Raw genomic sequence first — 16,334 nt, forward strand, 5'->3', positions numbered from 1 at the left:
CCTTGTTTGTTATATTCAGATGTTTGAGAGTAAATTTTACAGGGTAGTTTGGATGGACATTTTATTATGACATTACCTTTGTGAATTATTATATCTTTGTTAATATGTTAAAGTGGTAATAAAACTTTCTTCATTTCCTATGTAAGTTGTCTTCAAACTTATGTGAAATCCTTATAATCAAATTTGATGTTATCAGTTTCAGAAAATCAGTCTTTGAAAATCAAGTTTTCCTGACTTACCCAAAAGTAAAAAGAAACAGATTTATTTCAAGAAATCTTTGAATGTTCTTTAGAAGCATTTTGTGGTTGTTATGAAAATTTAGTATGTTTACTTCTTCTGTAACTAAGTTGATGCTTGTGAAAGTGTATTGTTTATCTTGTTTTCTTTGTACCAGGAGGTTATTTGCTTCAGTTTCCTTACAATAATGAAGTATATGAATAACCTCATTTAAGAGGTTGGGGCTACTTTTAAACTTTGTATAAAAAAAGTATTCTTTAAGTAATACTTTAAATTGTTAATATGAAAATATTCAAAATTGTGGGTAATTATCTTAAGAGTTTTACTCACCTGAATATTGAGTTGGTATCAGGAATCATTATTATAGTTAAAATAAATTTATTTATAATTTCAGTAACAAAAAAAGGTTTACTGGTACTTGTTGAACAAATCAGGTTTTTGTTTGATGTATATATATTTTTTAATCTAAGCATTTTCTTACAATGGATTATTCTGAATTAAAGAAAGCTTGTTAACCATCACAGAAAATGTTGGTTTTAATATGCAAGAGTTGGAAATGACATTTTTCTTGGAACTATAAGCTAGTTTATAGAAATTATTTTTCAATTAGTGGTTGGGTTATTGTTACATTAGCTATAAGTTTTTCATTTATGAAAGTACCCTATTTAATGCATTTTTTGTGGGTACTTATTTAACCTTTCTAAAAGCATCTGTTATATTATATATATATATATATGCATATTTTTATGGCATTCATATTGCAAAACACTAAGGTGTTAAACTAAATGGTCCTCTTTGTGTATTTTAACCACATTTCCACTTAATACCTCTAAGATTTTGTGTCATATATATAAATGCTTGATGTTAAGGTGTTTATATATTCTATTTTCATGAAGAATGGCAGCTTTCTATAGTTCTGTTGCACTTTTCAGTGTGCATTTTTTATCTTAAAAATGTGAGTTTCATTTATAAATAGGAATTTATTAACTGAAAAAAATCAATTATGTATAATAAATTGAAATTTATGTATTTTAAAGGAAATATTTCGTTGGTACAACATGCATTTTAATGGGTTTTTTTCAGTTTAAGTTTTATGAAACCTTTTCCTCTTTCATAGTTATATGTCTCGGTATATTTTCCAGTTCTAAGCATGTGTACAATAGAAATGTTACTAATTAACAGATATTAATTTGAATAGATGAATCATACAGCTGTATTACTCTTACAAGCCATTATTACAAATTATTTACTCTAAGTATTACTAAGGTCTTTCAACCAAGTAAGTTCTACCAGAAAGTAACAGGCTGTTTTGGTTATGTCATACAGCAAATAAGTGTCATATAAATAATGTTTTGATTATTGAAATAAATATTAGGTGTTCATTCTCTGTGGGTAGATAAATGCTAATATTGGATATAAGATTTTGTTCTTATTTTCCTTTTAGATTGATCACTGTTATGAATGTTTTTCTGGTTGTGCTCTATGTAGCTTTCTGTTGTAGTTAGATGTGGTGTAAACCATTAAACTTATCTTAAGTTAGTCAGAGGACGAATGGATAAGATATTTTTTAACAAAATTCTTAATTTGTTTGTATATTTCTTTCTTTATTAGATCCTTTAACAAAGGAAAAGGTCTGGCAGCATATTTCTGCCTCCAATGAAATGGAAGCCTTGCATAAATCATCCCACCATGAAGATCATCATGGCATGGGTGATGGGGTTTCTCCCCCAAAGTCTGACTCTCTTGAAGCTAATGGTGCAAAAGAAAATAATGAAAATGTTCCACCTTCACCAAGGCATGATTCCACATATCAGCAAAGTGATTCTGATACAGAAAGTGTTAAATCCAACAGGTCTCAGACCAAACAACCTAAATTTGAGGCCTTTATGATGACAGGGGATCTCATTATCAATCTTAATGCTAAGACATCTCATTCATGCTCATTAGTACCCCAGAATCGAAGGATAGAACCTTCATCCTACACCCATAATTCAACACCAGCAAGTCCTGAGGATAGTGAGTATCGCTCTCGTTGTAAAGGAACAAAAAGAGAAGCTCCCAAATTTCATAGTCCAGTTTCAGAAAAGAAAGGTAGTTTTAGTTATAATAGCAGCTTTGTTAGAACTTCTAGAAGTGAGGATCATTTACAAAAGGCTTCTGTCACAACTGTAAATATTGACATTGATGATGATATGGCTTCTTCTTTAAACACTCTTCTCGACACTAAACAGGACACTTCAAATGAGAGGATAGTGTGGACTTATAATGCTCCAATAAAACCAGGAGAATTGCCTGTCAGTCCTCTGACATCTCCAAAGAGTTGTTCTTCATCCTCTTCCAGTAAGACAGTTTCCCCTGTGAAATCTGTAAGTCAGAACCATACAACACAACAATATGATACAGATTTGTATGAAGATGGAAAGTTCCCAGACATTGGAAATTCATTTGAATCATCTAAAAATTTTGCACAGAATGGCCAAAGAGATTATCACAGTGAAACAGAAGGTAGCAGTGAAATAATGTCAGCTTTTAGCAGTTCTGAAGACACAGAGCAACTCCCAATAAGCAGCTCTGATCTCAGTTCACCAATAGACAATTTATCACCATCTGAGGACCTGAGGCAGGAGGACTGGGTTGTAGATGTAAATGTTCAGGAATCTGTCAAAAATCATGAACTAGTCAGTGAAACAGTTAATAGACAAGAAATGCCAACTATAGATAATAATTTTAGTGAGAAAGAAATTACAAAATCTGTTATAGGTGAAAATCGACTGTGTTTACATGTGAGCTCTGAATGGCCTCGGTCTCCTGAATCTAAAAGTAGTTCCTCATCAACATCCAAACCTGATATTAAAGAGAAATTTGATAAAAATATTGATCGTTCACCATCGACAACCTCTGAAAGCACTATTGAAGATATGCCATATCAAGAACTTAAAAATAATCAGGATGAAGAACCAACTTCAACAGTTACAGAAGATGACACAAGACAAACTGTTTCCCCACCAACTGATGATGAATCTGACATTGAAAGTCTTCATAGTTTTCATTACAGTCCTAAAGCTATAGACATGCCCTCTGCCTCACGTCTAGCCAAAAGACTGTACAACCTTGAAGGATTTAAAAAAACGGATGTTTCGAGGCATTTGAGTAAAAAGTAAGTTTATCTGATGAAAACTCACTTACTTACTATTTGTAAAAGTAAGCAGTAAGACTAAGCTTCTAAAGTAATTGAAAGTAATAAATCAGTTTTAAGTGAGTTTTAGGATTTAGATTTTTACTGATGACAAAAATAATACTGTCTAAAAACAATAGGAAAAACTTGAAAATTAATGTGTAGCTGTGAAAGTAGTGATGAAAGAATTAACACTGAAGATCACCACAGAGGTCAAGTAGATTTTAAAAGACCCAGAGATTTGATTTGTTTTGAATAGATGACTTTTTCTGTACCTGAAGAATAGTCAGCTATTTAAAAGTGCTCAAGTTTTTAGGTCTTGAAATATGAACGTATGCATGGAAAACAGTGATTTGTAAATGTTCTTATATGAACATTGTCATTTGAAGGACAGCTGATGGCTAGTTCTGTTAATTTTGATCTATACTAAGTCCAGTTAGAATTATGAGCAAATAATACAGAATTTGCTATATTTAATGTAAATTGTAATTAATTTCAATACAAATTATTTTAAAACTATTTTAAAACAGGAGTACTAAAATATAAAATAGGTTTAAAAAGACTTGTATTGAAATTAATCACAACTTACATTAAATTTAGTAAACTGTATATTATAGTAAAGGATTACATTGCACAAGCATATGTGGCAACAATCAATTTATCTGTAGTGTAATTACTTTATAAATCATATGTTTATGAAGAGAATATTAGTGTAAGTGTAAGATGAGAAATGTAGAAATTAAAAATTAAGATGTTTTTAAGCAAAACACCTTGATAAATAAAGCTCTAAGTAATAATTTAGATTTTGTTTTTGTACAGTTTCACAATTAAGGCATTATTTTGTGCTTTGTTTTCATTTTGTAAATGTTACACTATTTATCTTACACAATTTTTGGAATTTTGTTTGTTATGCACCCCATGGCTCAGTAATAAATCAGTAGGCTTACAGTTGTAAAAACCAAGTTTTGATACCCTTCATGGGCACAGCACACCTAATGCAACAAAGAATATTGTCTTACTCACTATTTTATGTGTGGTTTGGTGTCCAGTCACGAGCATTACACTAAGATATTTTGAAAATACAACTGAATCTGGCCTAGTTTTTCAGTGGTATGTGTGGGTGTCACACTTAGGATTTGTTTGGCTGTTACTCCATCTTATTTAGTTATAATGTCTCATTCTCCTTCATACATAAGTATAGAAGCTTTCTATCTCACAGAGCTATTCAGATATTTTTTTTGTTAGAGATGTAGTATTAAAAGTTACTTATAATTAAAGACAATAAAACGTGTTATTTCAGTTTCCAAGGTATTGTATTTTCAGCTAACTTCTGTAGCATGACTTATGGCTATGTTTTAAATTTTTATTTACACAAAATAACTATTCAAAATGAAATTTTTCTATACTCTTGTATACATATTTATGAGAGACATTTATTGAAATGTTCTCTTTCTCTCTCTCTCGTGATTATGAGTGCATCGAAAAAATTATAACAGCAAACTGTTAGTGAGTTAATAATTGTTAATTAGATGATGTTACAGATTGGAATAGAATCATAAATTTCTTTCTTTCTTTTTTTAGTATCTGAACAGTAAATAGTCTTGCCTGTTGTCTGTCCATACTTAGTAAACAAATTACAGTTTTAAAATGAAGGATTAATGGGAAGAGTTTAGTTACCATGTGCCATCACAAATACCACAAGATAATTTGCTGTGTACTGCAGCTGCTAATTAATAACCTGAAAGTTAATAAAGTTAGAAAAAAATTGTTTTTTGACAGTAATATTCACAGAAAATTCATAAAAAATCCATATTTCTTTTTAATAATTTCAAATCAGTTTGCATAGGAAATACTCTTCACATATATTTATTAGGTATGGCAAACACAAAGTTATTTTAAAAGCTTAATTTTGTCCACCAGAGAGTATCACATAAGTTACATATCATTTTATAACCTTCAGTTTTGACAGGGTTTTAATGCATGGGACTTTGTATCTGTATTTAACTGTTAAGAGAAAAATAGTTGCTATTATCACTTCCATTTCCACAGATAGAAAATAAAGAAATTGACAACCTCTGAAGAATATAAGATTGGTTGGACCAAAACAAAAAAACTGTTTTTTTTTTGTTTTATCACAATGAAAACATAAAATGTTAATTTTAAAATGTTTCCCTTCAGTGCCAGTAAGAAATGCTTTAAATTACCCACTTTCCTGTGTATGAATGAAAGTTACAATGTCTGGTTAATATTTTACTGGGCTGTTTTTTTTTTCAGTTTTGTTCTGAGTAGGTAGATTGTTTTGGTAGTAAATTAATATTAAAAAAAGCATAAATAGAATATTCAGCATTTGCTTATTATGTCTTTCTTTTGCTTGGATTATTGGATGATATTTGTAGAACTCTGTAAATGTTGATTGAAAAACTCAGGAAAGTAAAACAGAAAAATTCTAATTTCTTTCATATTTCAACTGGATGTTCATTAGTGTAATGGATTTATTATAACAGAGTTTCTTAAGAAGAATAAAAGGCTTTCCAGCTATAATTATTGTAGTATATGATGAAATCCTAAGGTGGCTTTTTTCTTTGAATTTAGTTTGCATGAGCTAACAGTTTTGCCCATTTGGTGGTAAGTAATACAGAGCTTTTAGTGTCTACTATGGATATGTGGACTTAGTTCTAAATTATTTCAAACTCCTGTTTCTGTTAAAGGTAATTCAAACAATCTTTGAATAAATTTTGTTTATTCTACTTTTTGTTGGTTGGAATATATTACTGTCATATGCAGTTAATCATCTTTTAGCAACATTTAGCCTATTTGTGATGAACTAGGCTGTCTGGGAGAAATGTCTCATCATTCTCATCTACTTGTGCCACTTGAAACTGGAGATTGAAAGCAACTGGCCCTGTGGGCCTTACGATTTACAAATATAACTTTAACACTTAACAAACTAAATTAATTGATTGTTATTTCTTTACTAAAACCATTACATATATACAAGACAACAAGCATAGATTACAGTGTTTGTTTAGCTACCTTCATTGTTTGTAAAAAAGTGTTAAAGGTGATACACTATTTTTTTACAGAGTTTTTAAGATATTAATGAATGAGTAAAAACTGAAAGTATGCATTCTGAAATTGATGTTCTTTCTTGCTTGCTGTGAATATTCCAACCAAATAAATTATCAATCTGAAACATCACAGTTTTCAATTTTCACTTCATCAGTATTAGGATGGAATTATACCATGTTTAACTACATCTGACTTTACCAACTTTATTCAATTTACATGTTTACCACAGTATCTGATAGCATTGTTAACAGTTCATTATAGTGCATAATGAAATTCTTTATATCTTTATTTAAGCACAATATATTGTGTCAATATTAGCTTATTAAAGTTAGAATAGTACATGCTTAATATGCATACTTGTATGCTTATTTAATTGGTTAACTCTAATCTATTTTGATATTTTCATTAATATTATGTATTTGTGTAACCAAATGCTCATTGTCTTTTTATTATTATTATTTTATTTTCAGTAATGACTTCAGTAGAGTAGTGGCAGAGGAGTATCTCAGGTTTTTTGAATTTACCAATGATACTTTGGATGTTGCACTACGAAAATTTCTCAAACAGTTTTGTCTAATTGGAGAAACTCAAGAACGTGAAAGAGTGCTGGTCCACTTTTCTAAGCGTTACCTGGATTGTAATCCTGGCTCCTTTAAGTCACAAGGTTTATATTTTTTAAGTATTTTTATTCTTGTTGGGTGCTTCTTTGAGCATATCTTCCTTTAATTATGGTAGTCTAAGATTACTTTAATATTGTTTGAAGGATTGTAACTCTTCATTTGATGTGGTTTTTAGTCTTTATTTTGATGTAAATGAATTAATTTCAAATATTTTTTTTAAGAATACTTACTGTGAGGGACTATTATAATTTTATATTATTTCTGAAGGTCCTGCAACTGGATTGTCATTGGGAAGGTTTTTCACTATGAATCAGCTTGCCTTGAATTTCATATTACTTGCATATTTGATATCAAGTAGTTAAGATTAAATGAAGTTCATGAGTCTATAGCTTAATCTGAAAATACTGACATATTTGATATTATGTGTATGTAATAGTTATAAAATATAAATTTATAGATTTTACCACATGTTACTTTCCCATTGCTTTTGGTTGTTCATAAGTTTGAGGGAGTTACATTACTCAATACCTGGTATTATTGTTGTTATCACATCTGACTATTTCTATTTCTGTTATTGATCTTTGTTTATGGACCACTTAACTTCAAGTTAAGAATATTTAATAACCAAATGTAAAGGGCTTTGATACAATCATCAATGTGTTCAGACCATAGAGAGGGCTTATTGAAATACAAATAAAGTCTTGTTAGGCTTCTAACTAGATATATGGGCTGTGACAGTGCAAATTTTTGTATCCGTCATTGTATGTTTGTGCGATAATTTAAAAATTATACTCAAGATTTTATATTTATTCATGAATATACTTTCATATTGACATAAAATATTTATCTTGTGTTATTTCAGTTTCTTTTTTTTTTACCTTTTTACTTTAAACTATTTGTATTAGTTTAGCCTTGCATGATAAACAAAGTTAGCTCCAACCATACATAGCCATACATTTGTTGTTTATAATTATTCAGTTAGGTATAGTTTAATGAAAAACCTCTTGACAAATGACAAATGTTTTTCCACATTTTAGAAAGTTCTACACTGAGAATTTTAGTTAGAAACTTTAAGGAATATTTTTAAATCATTTAGATAATTACTATCATAAAATGTACATTATATTTAACTTTGCAGGTTACAATTACTTTTAAAATTATTATGCTAACATTGTTTTTACAGATGCAGTCCATACTTTAACTTGTGCACTTATGTTGTTAAACAGTGATTTACATGGTGAGGTAAGGGGACAAATCAGTTACTAGAGTATAATGCCTAATAGTAAATTAATAATGGCAATTTGCTCTTCAAATTTATGAAGATAGAATATTTAATAAGTTTATATTTTATGATTATTAAAATGTCTGTGGAAAAATTCTTTAGTGATAATTATTTTATCATTATATTCATCAACATCTTGTGTGTAGTGATGGAACATTCAGATAATTCTTACTTATAAAAATATCTTTAGTTATATAGCTGTGAGTGTTGCTGGATCATTTCTCTCAGTTTTCTTGTGATTACTAATTGCTTAACTTTTTTTCTTTTAGTGTTTTCAAGATATAAAAATTTAATTTTGAAATATTTTGTAAACTTCAATTAACCTGATTAAACATATGATTATCTTTGTAATTAAGTATTCATCCAACTGATGTTTAGAAACACGTGATAGAATGTGTCCATAACATCATTGTTGAGGTTGTGAAGGTAAAGACTTTAATGTTTCTCCTGAAATAATGGGAGATACAACTGTAATTTAGATGTGGCATTCAGACATAATATATCTAACTACATTTAAATAACTGTCAAAACTTAAAGGAATAATATTGATGCAGTTGTAAATTTAAACTCATTTCATACTCTGTAAGTTATAAAAATATTTTGTATACATGCTCAAGTACTTTTACATTTTTCTCAGAGTGTTGGGAGGCTGATGACTTGTTTGGAGTTCATAGAAAATCTTTCTGAGCTGAATGATGGTGAAAATTTTCCAAGAGATGTTCTGAAAGCTCTGTATCATTCCATCAAATCATCACCCTTAGAGTGGGCAGTGTAAGTGTGTTTTGTTTGAGCTTCTTCTTGGGTAAATATTGTCTGTAAAGACACTTACTGTAAAGGATATATGAACTATAAAGTTAAATGATAATTTGTACTTCATAAAAGTAACTTTTTATAAAACTATTTATAATGCACAAGGCCATTAGAATCAAACTGTGAATAAAAGCAAAGTGATACAAAGATAAATTATAGTTGCAATGCAAGAAAACTCACTAAGGCACAACTTACAGTGTATTTACATAAATTATATTTTGGTGTGTGTTTTTCAAGTTATATATTATTGAATAGATGTATACTTATGTAATCTATCCAAGTATTAACTATGAAAATGTAACTTTACCAGAAGAAGAAAAAATCAGCTATCAAACAATTACACATGTATTAGACATCTTAAGAGTATAATATTTATGATTGTTTTATTCGTATATATATTAAAACTCAGAACCTTAACTCTTTATGAATTCTTGAACATCTTTTAGGTATCAAGTGTATACCTTCCTATAGAATTTAAGAACTTGAGTAATAATAATAATGTTTTAACAGTATTTATTCAGGTATAGTTTAAGTTGATTTTTAACATTTATTTACACTTATACACTAATCAATATTTGTAGAATTTTCTTGTCCATTTAGAAGCAAAGGTTTTTATATGCCAAGAAACCATCATCCCTTGAAAATTCAAATAGCCAAGTCATGTTTCTCTTGTGTCTTTCTTTTTTGTCACATGGTGTGAGGCCTTAAAAGGATGGGAACAACTATTAATGAAAACAAATCCTTTAAAATAATTACAGCCAAAGCTCAAATGCCAGTTGATAGAGCATATTATAAGCTGTATATGTCAGTGTAAAGTGAATAAATTGGATTAAAAAGTAATTTTTGGTTTTATGAGAAAGTGAAAAGAACAACAAATTTAGTGTGCAGCTTAGAAGACTTGGAAAAAGATACAAACCTGTACTTTTTTATAATGTCTTTAGACTTTCTTTTTGTTCATGAAAATGTTTTGTGCAAATTATATTATTTCAAATTTATGGCAAGATACAAGTCTTATTAGTCTTAGAGAGTATAGTAGTGACAGCAAAATATTATGGTACTAATTTTCTAATTTCTTAAATGCTATTGTTAAATTCATTGTATTCGTATAATACACATACACAAAAGAACTTATAATTTATTGAAAATAAAATATATGTATTAGATATAAATTTGCTTTGACCAAGAATATTGTGAGTAAAAAATATTTTTATTGGCCTGACCTGATACCATTTTTAAAGGTTGGGTTTTTGGTCACCAATAAATAATTGTTAGTTTGTGTAGTGTTTTTTCTAACTTGTATCATGAAATTGTAACATAACTAGAGCAATATGCAAAGTAAAGTTTGAAAATAAATACATTTCTGAAAATGAATCCAGATTAAGTTGATTGGATACACAAAATGGAATTTACTAATCAACAAAAGAACAATTGAAATTCTCAAATGAAAGGAAGTATTTTCAATGTGTTGTTTTTTCTTTGTTCAACCAAAGTGTCTTGCAATAATATTTTGAAAATTTCATAATGTAAATTTTAGAAAACTAAACCCGTGCTAAGTTTCATGCATTTGTTTAAGTCTCATCCTTGTTCAGAAATGATTAAAGGGCTTTATAGATTTATTTTTTGAATTTCACCAAATATTCTATGTTATTCAATGGCTAAACTTAGTATAACATGTAAAAAAATGAAATGGATAATGTCTTCACTATCATAAGAGTCCACACTTACCTGAATTTTATTTTATAAAGGGATGAGGAAGATGACGGAGAGGGAGAGTCTGGAAGTCATCGACCTTCTCAAGATGTACGACAAGGTTATATAGGACAAAATCCATTTTTAGAGGTAGCTTTTGTTTGAAGTCAAATAATGTTATACAAACACAAACACTTCTTGATGATGTTATTCAGTCAACTTGTTTTAATTAATATATAAAAAAATATTTAACTTGGAATAATTTATTTTTTCATGACATCACAGTTTTTCTTTGTATTTGGTTATGGATTCAAGTGTTATTAATAAATTGTGAAAACTGAGATTAAGAGAACATAGTTATTTTGATCTGATATAGTGTAAGTAGTTGTATTCTTCTGGTTATTGTATGTTCCATTTGTTATAGATAGTCTAAATATAGTTTTCAAAATATTCTTTGAATTACTTGTTATTTTAAAATTATGAAAAACATCATATAAATCTCTCACAGATGTTCTTCTTAATTGTTTACATTTTGCAAACTGAGATTCCAGATAAGCAAGTAACTATCTAACAATTAGCAGTTAAAGTACTGTACAAGTTCTTAGACAAGAAAGGGTTGTTTAGTCCTATTTTAGACCTCTCCACTTGGGCTCAACTCAAACTTGTTTCAGTGAGATGTGAATCTGGTAAAATTAATTCTTTATCAGTAACTTGTATGTATCATAAGTATTGTGACACCGAACCCTGTGTTGTAATATTGTGTCCTGTGATGTTGTATCCAAAAAAATTCAAGTACTGTCTAAAAAGAAAAGAACTTATTATTGAGTTCCTGTGTGTTTCGGCACAGTTAACTTCAAATCAATTGTTATGTAGCATGTAGTTGACTGATAAAATTTCTGCATTTTTCTTTGTAAAAGATAATATTTTGCTTTTTACTGTTGAAAGGACTTGTTCTGTAGGATTGAATAAAACTATCAACATTTTGAACCACATTCAGTTGATAATGTTATAGTAAATATAATTTATCTTTACTTTTATCAAACCTTTTAGCTTGTTTGTGTTATCCTTTGTGCAGGCAGTTACTAGTAAATGACATTGAGATAGCTTAGCATGTATGATTGCTGCTATATCTTATGCTTGTTAAGCCAGATTAATTGTGTTAGGTGTACATTAACACATTTATAGATAGCAGATTTGGATTCCTTCAGCTTGTAACCTTTTTTTTTTTAGACAAATAATATTATTTCAGGTGCCTAATCCCAGTTGTGCCACTGAGTACAAGAAGGGGTATGTCATGAGGAAGTGTTGTGTGGACCCTGGTGGAAAGAGAAGTATGGGACTTATCATTAGTTCTTTTGTATATATTTTGAAAAACAAAAGATAAAACTTTCAATTTATGCAGTTAATAATAATTTCTAGGTTATTATTTAACTTTGTAGAGTAACAAAATATCAGAAGTTTCATGCAAGAGATTGTTCCATAAATAGCAAAATTAATAATCTTAAAATCATTTCTTTACTTCACAACAAATTTGCAATTAGACCCTACATTTAGAGTTTATTGTACAATATATTAATTTTCATTTCTAAAATGCTTGTACTATAGTAACACGGTGTGATAAAAACTAAAAGTGGGCAATACTAATATGTCTTGATAATGATTCATACTCATATGTTGCATTCTAAAAACTCTTGTCAGGTGTTTTATTTGATTTGTACATCTACCCTGAAAGTATGCTCAAACTAACCAAGATTTTAACTTATTTTTTATTAGGAAGTCAGAATTTACAATGTATGAACTGTACATTAAGTAATTTAGAATTGAAAATTAAACTATTAGAACTACAGTGTGATAAACTGGATACTAATATAAGCTTCATACCATTTTCTACTCTATATTGAGTTACTTAAACAAATTTGGATACTTTTAGTCTTTCATACACACAGTTGTATCACTAACATTTATATGTTATCACCAGATGAAATGTTTTGAAAGTGCAAGGAGGACAAAGGCTTATATATAAGATGGAGAAGGTGATATCATTTACCTCTGTTTCAGATTTTTAACTACATACTACTGTTATAAAAACTCTAGTTACCAGAATTTGATGCCATTTCTGTGCTATGCTAGTTAATAAAATATAATCAACTGGGTTTGAATCTAACTCTTAATTGAATTTGATTTGCATTATTCAGTTCAAGCTTTTAATATTTACTAGTTTCATCCAACAGTAGTTCATAGCTGTTTGTTTCCTAAAAGTATCACTGACCCTTGAAGAATATCCCCATTATTTCAAATATTACATTTGTCACATTTAGTCTAAATCAAAAGTTTAACCCTCTTCAATATAAATAAGTCAATGTGTCTTAAAGGCTGTTTTCTCAAAACTGAGTTTTATGTTGGGATAACTAATTTATTAGTAAAATAACTGCATCAATGAAGTGAATATCAACATGAAATTTAGCAAATTACTAGTTGTTTTGTTATGAGCTTTATTACCAGCATTAATTATAATCAATTGCCCATAGCTAATTAATGTTGCTGAAAATTTGCTAAATGTTTAATTTAATCTATGAGGATGTTCACAAAGACCCAATGTATCAATTTCCACATTTTTATCACTTCTAAGTTATGGTGGTAAAGCAGTTTATGTTGTGTATTTCTTTACCCCTGCTGCATTAATTATGTGTACCTTCAGGGATTGTGACATCATACTTGTGTTTTGTAGTTATCTTGAAAGTTATGACATATGTTTAATAATGTATTCTCTGTATGTAAATTTGCCCAGTTTTACGGGTCAATGCTACTTTAATCCAGCTAGAGAACTAATGCTATTTAATGAAACAGTTTGCTTATGCTAATACAAGGGTGTATTGCTGCAAATGCAAATGATGATTTCTCAGGTTACATTCTTAATGCTAATAACAAAGAAAAAAATTTGTTCACATTGTAGTATGAAATAAAGGATTTGAGAATGTAACTGGGGTTTAAGATATGCTGTAATGGTTTTGTGTGTGTTTTTAAAAATGAACACATAAACATGGAAATAATAAAAATACAGCTTCACAATAAAGACAACACATAACCCTTCTGTGTATTCAAGACTTGAATGAAATGTTGATCTGAAGACTCAAGTGTGCAGATGTAGGATTCATTTCCATATGTTATAGTACTGTTTTATTGATCTTACTGTTATGAAAAAGATAGAAGGGCTGTTTTAGAACAATACAGAAAAGTGCATCAAACTAGTTATGAAAGTTAATGTCTTTATGGAGATAAGTATTATAAACTGAAGAACGTCAAAGTGAAAGATAGAAAGCCCTGCTGTTGTGAAAAGAGGCAGACCTTTTAGGATTAGGTCAATCTATAATAAATGTAACTCTCTTGAAGCTGAGTTACATTTTAATTGCCTGGCATTGTTCTTTCATTCTGTATATAAACCTTTGTTTTGTATATATTTTTGAACTGTGTCAAGTTGTAGTTATTAATGGAAAAAGTATAACCCACTATTGGGAAGTCCTGGAAATAATGTGTCTGAATTTGTATGACATTCCTTTGTCTAGGATTTTTCTTAAATATTGTACATAACAAAGTGTTTAATAAAAATGTCTGAATAATCAACTGATGTTGTTTAAATGCTGTATAAGATAAAGCTCTTATATCTCCTAAGCTAGTCAAGAACTATTTATTTTTATCTTCCCAAAACTAAGATTGTTTTTACACCATTTAGAAATGATTGTATTTGTAATTGCTGTAATTACAAATTTCCCAACATTAATGTAATCAATATTTTCACTAGTTTATTGTCATATTTTATATAAAGATTTTTGAAGTTTAATCTGAAGTAGTGCTTTTTCTGACATTTATATATAGAATGTCTCCCTTTAAGAAACTAACTAAAGCAAAAATGTCAGAAGCAGTAGTTTAGCAAAGGTATGAAAGGTCCTGGATATCATTTTTCTATGATCTTTTCTCAAGCCACTAATTTATCTTCTATACATTTGTAAATGCATGTTAATTGCCTTTCTTTTATGACCTGGTTCCTTAAAGCAGATGATATTTTACATGAATCCTAAAACAAAATATTCATCATTTTAATTTCAATTTAAAATTCGTATATAGTTTATATTTATTTTTCTAATATTACTTTGCAAAAATTGCTGAATCATCATCTTACTAAAGGTACCTTAATAAAGGTTAATCTAATGATTTAATTGATGTATTTTTATGGCCATGGCATATAGTATTATTCTTGCATTTCACTCTTTTTGTTATTAAAGTTTTTCATGAAAAGTTTTGTAGTTTCTCACACAAACAACCTGTTTTATAAACAATAAGCTGGAGATAAATGTTTTTTACTTTGACAAGGACTGATAGTAGTTATTTTAAATCTTGGTTGCTGAATGTACTTTTTTTTCCTCTCGTGACTAAATGATGTAAAAAAAGAAAATTATAAAAGCATGATTAAACCTTTACAAGAAATCAAATTATAAAAATATTAATGTTGTTCAGTTTGTTTTCTTAAGAATCCTTTTGGATAATTTATGAACAGAAAAGAAATTAACTGCTTACTGAAGAAGTTTGTTTATTTTCTTACCATTTAGTAAGAGTTATTGTATTACAAGTGATCAAATAATTTTTCTTCTCCAATTTGGTAGACTGTGACTTTTTTCTTAAATACAAGAACTGAAAAAAATGTAAATAGCCATGTCACAACGTATAACTGCTAGAATATGAAAATTAATATACAGAACTATCTATAAGTAGATTGTTCAGTACTTGCTTATTTACCCTCATCCCCAGAGGAGGGGGAGGAAAGGATATCACAATTTGGTCCATGTTTATCTATCTGTGTGTTTCTGTGCATGTGTCCCAAAGAATAAATAGACTTGTGTACACAACTTCTTTACACAATATGTGAAGTCAGTATGGGACAGTCTTCCCCAAATTTGATTTGGATCTGGTTTCTGGACAGCTTTGAATCATTTTTTTATAATGGGGAAATAAAGCATTTTCAGTTTGGGTTTAATAACTCTGTAAAGAGATTGAGTTTGTACCAAACTTCATGGGCACATTAAAATTGAGACTTCTCATCACACTACATAAAAAAATGATCTCAATCATTGATCATTTTGGAGCTGAGAAGGATTTTTTTTCAGTTTTTGAAGGTGATATTTGATGTTATCCAATACAAATGCATGTATTCTCAAAAAGGAGTGGCAGGGTGAGGATATGTAATTTCCTGATTAATCTTTTTATGTTTCAGCTTAATAGCAAGGTGAAATTTTTAGTAAATATGTGTGCTGGAAATTTCACAATGCATGTGTTTTTAGAAATATAGTAGAAACCCAATTGTGAGCCTGTACTTCTTCTCATTTAATGACCTAACACCCAAGACATGTTTTTTAAATGGTAGGTTTATAAGAATTTTGAAGTGAATTTTACCTGGTAA

General features: G+C 29.0%; 1 protein-coding gene across 13 annotated transcripts in view; it reads left to right on the forward strand.

Moving 5' to 3' along the window:
- Nucleotides 1-16,334, forward strand: part of LOC143246287 (uncharacterized) — a 106,013-nt gene that overhangs the window by 69,853 nt on the left and 19,826 nt on the right. For all 13 annotated transcript variants that reach the window (XM_076492757.1, XM_076492746.1, XM_076492745.1 and 10 more), the window contains 6 exons: nucleotides 1,849-3,394; nucleotides 6,952-7,145; nucleotides 8,285-8,343; nucleotides 9,021-9,154; nucleotides 10,939-11,032; nucleotides 12,132-12,213. In XM_076492757.1, the coding sequence (XP_076348872.1) occupies nucleotides 1,849-3,394; nucleotides 6,952-7,145; nucleotides 8,285-8,343; nucleotides 9,021-9,154; nucleotides 10,939-11,032; nucleotides 12,132-12,213 (2,109 nt within the window). The remainder of the gene's footprint in view (nucleotides 1-1,848; nucleotides 3,395-6,951; nucleotides 7,146-8,284; nucleotides 8,344-9,020; nucleotides 9,155-10,938; nucleotides 11,033-12,131; nucleotides 12,214-16,334) is intronic.

The sequence above is a fragment of the Tachypleus tridentatus genome, chromosome 3 (genome assembly GCF_004210375.1).
Source record: "Tachypleus tridentatus isolate NWPU-2018 chromosome 3, ASM421037v1, whole genome shotgun sequence".
Lineage (NCBI taxonomy): Eukaryota > Metazoa > Arthropoda > Merostomata > Xiphosura > Limulidae > Tachypleus > Tachypleus tridentatus.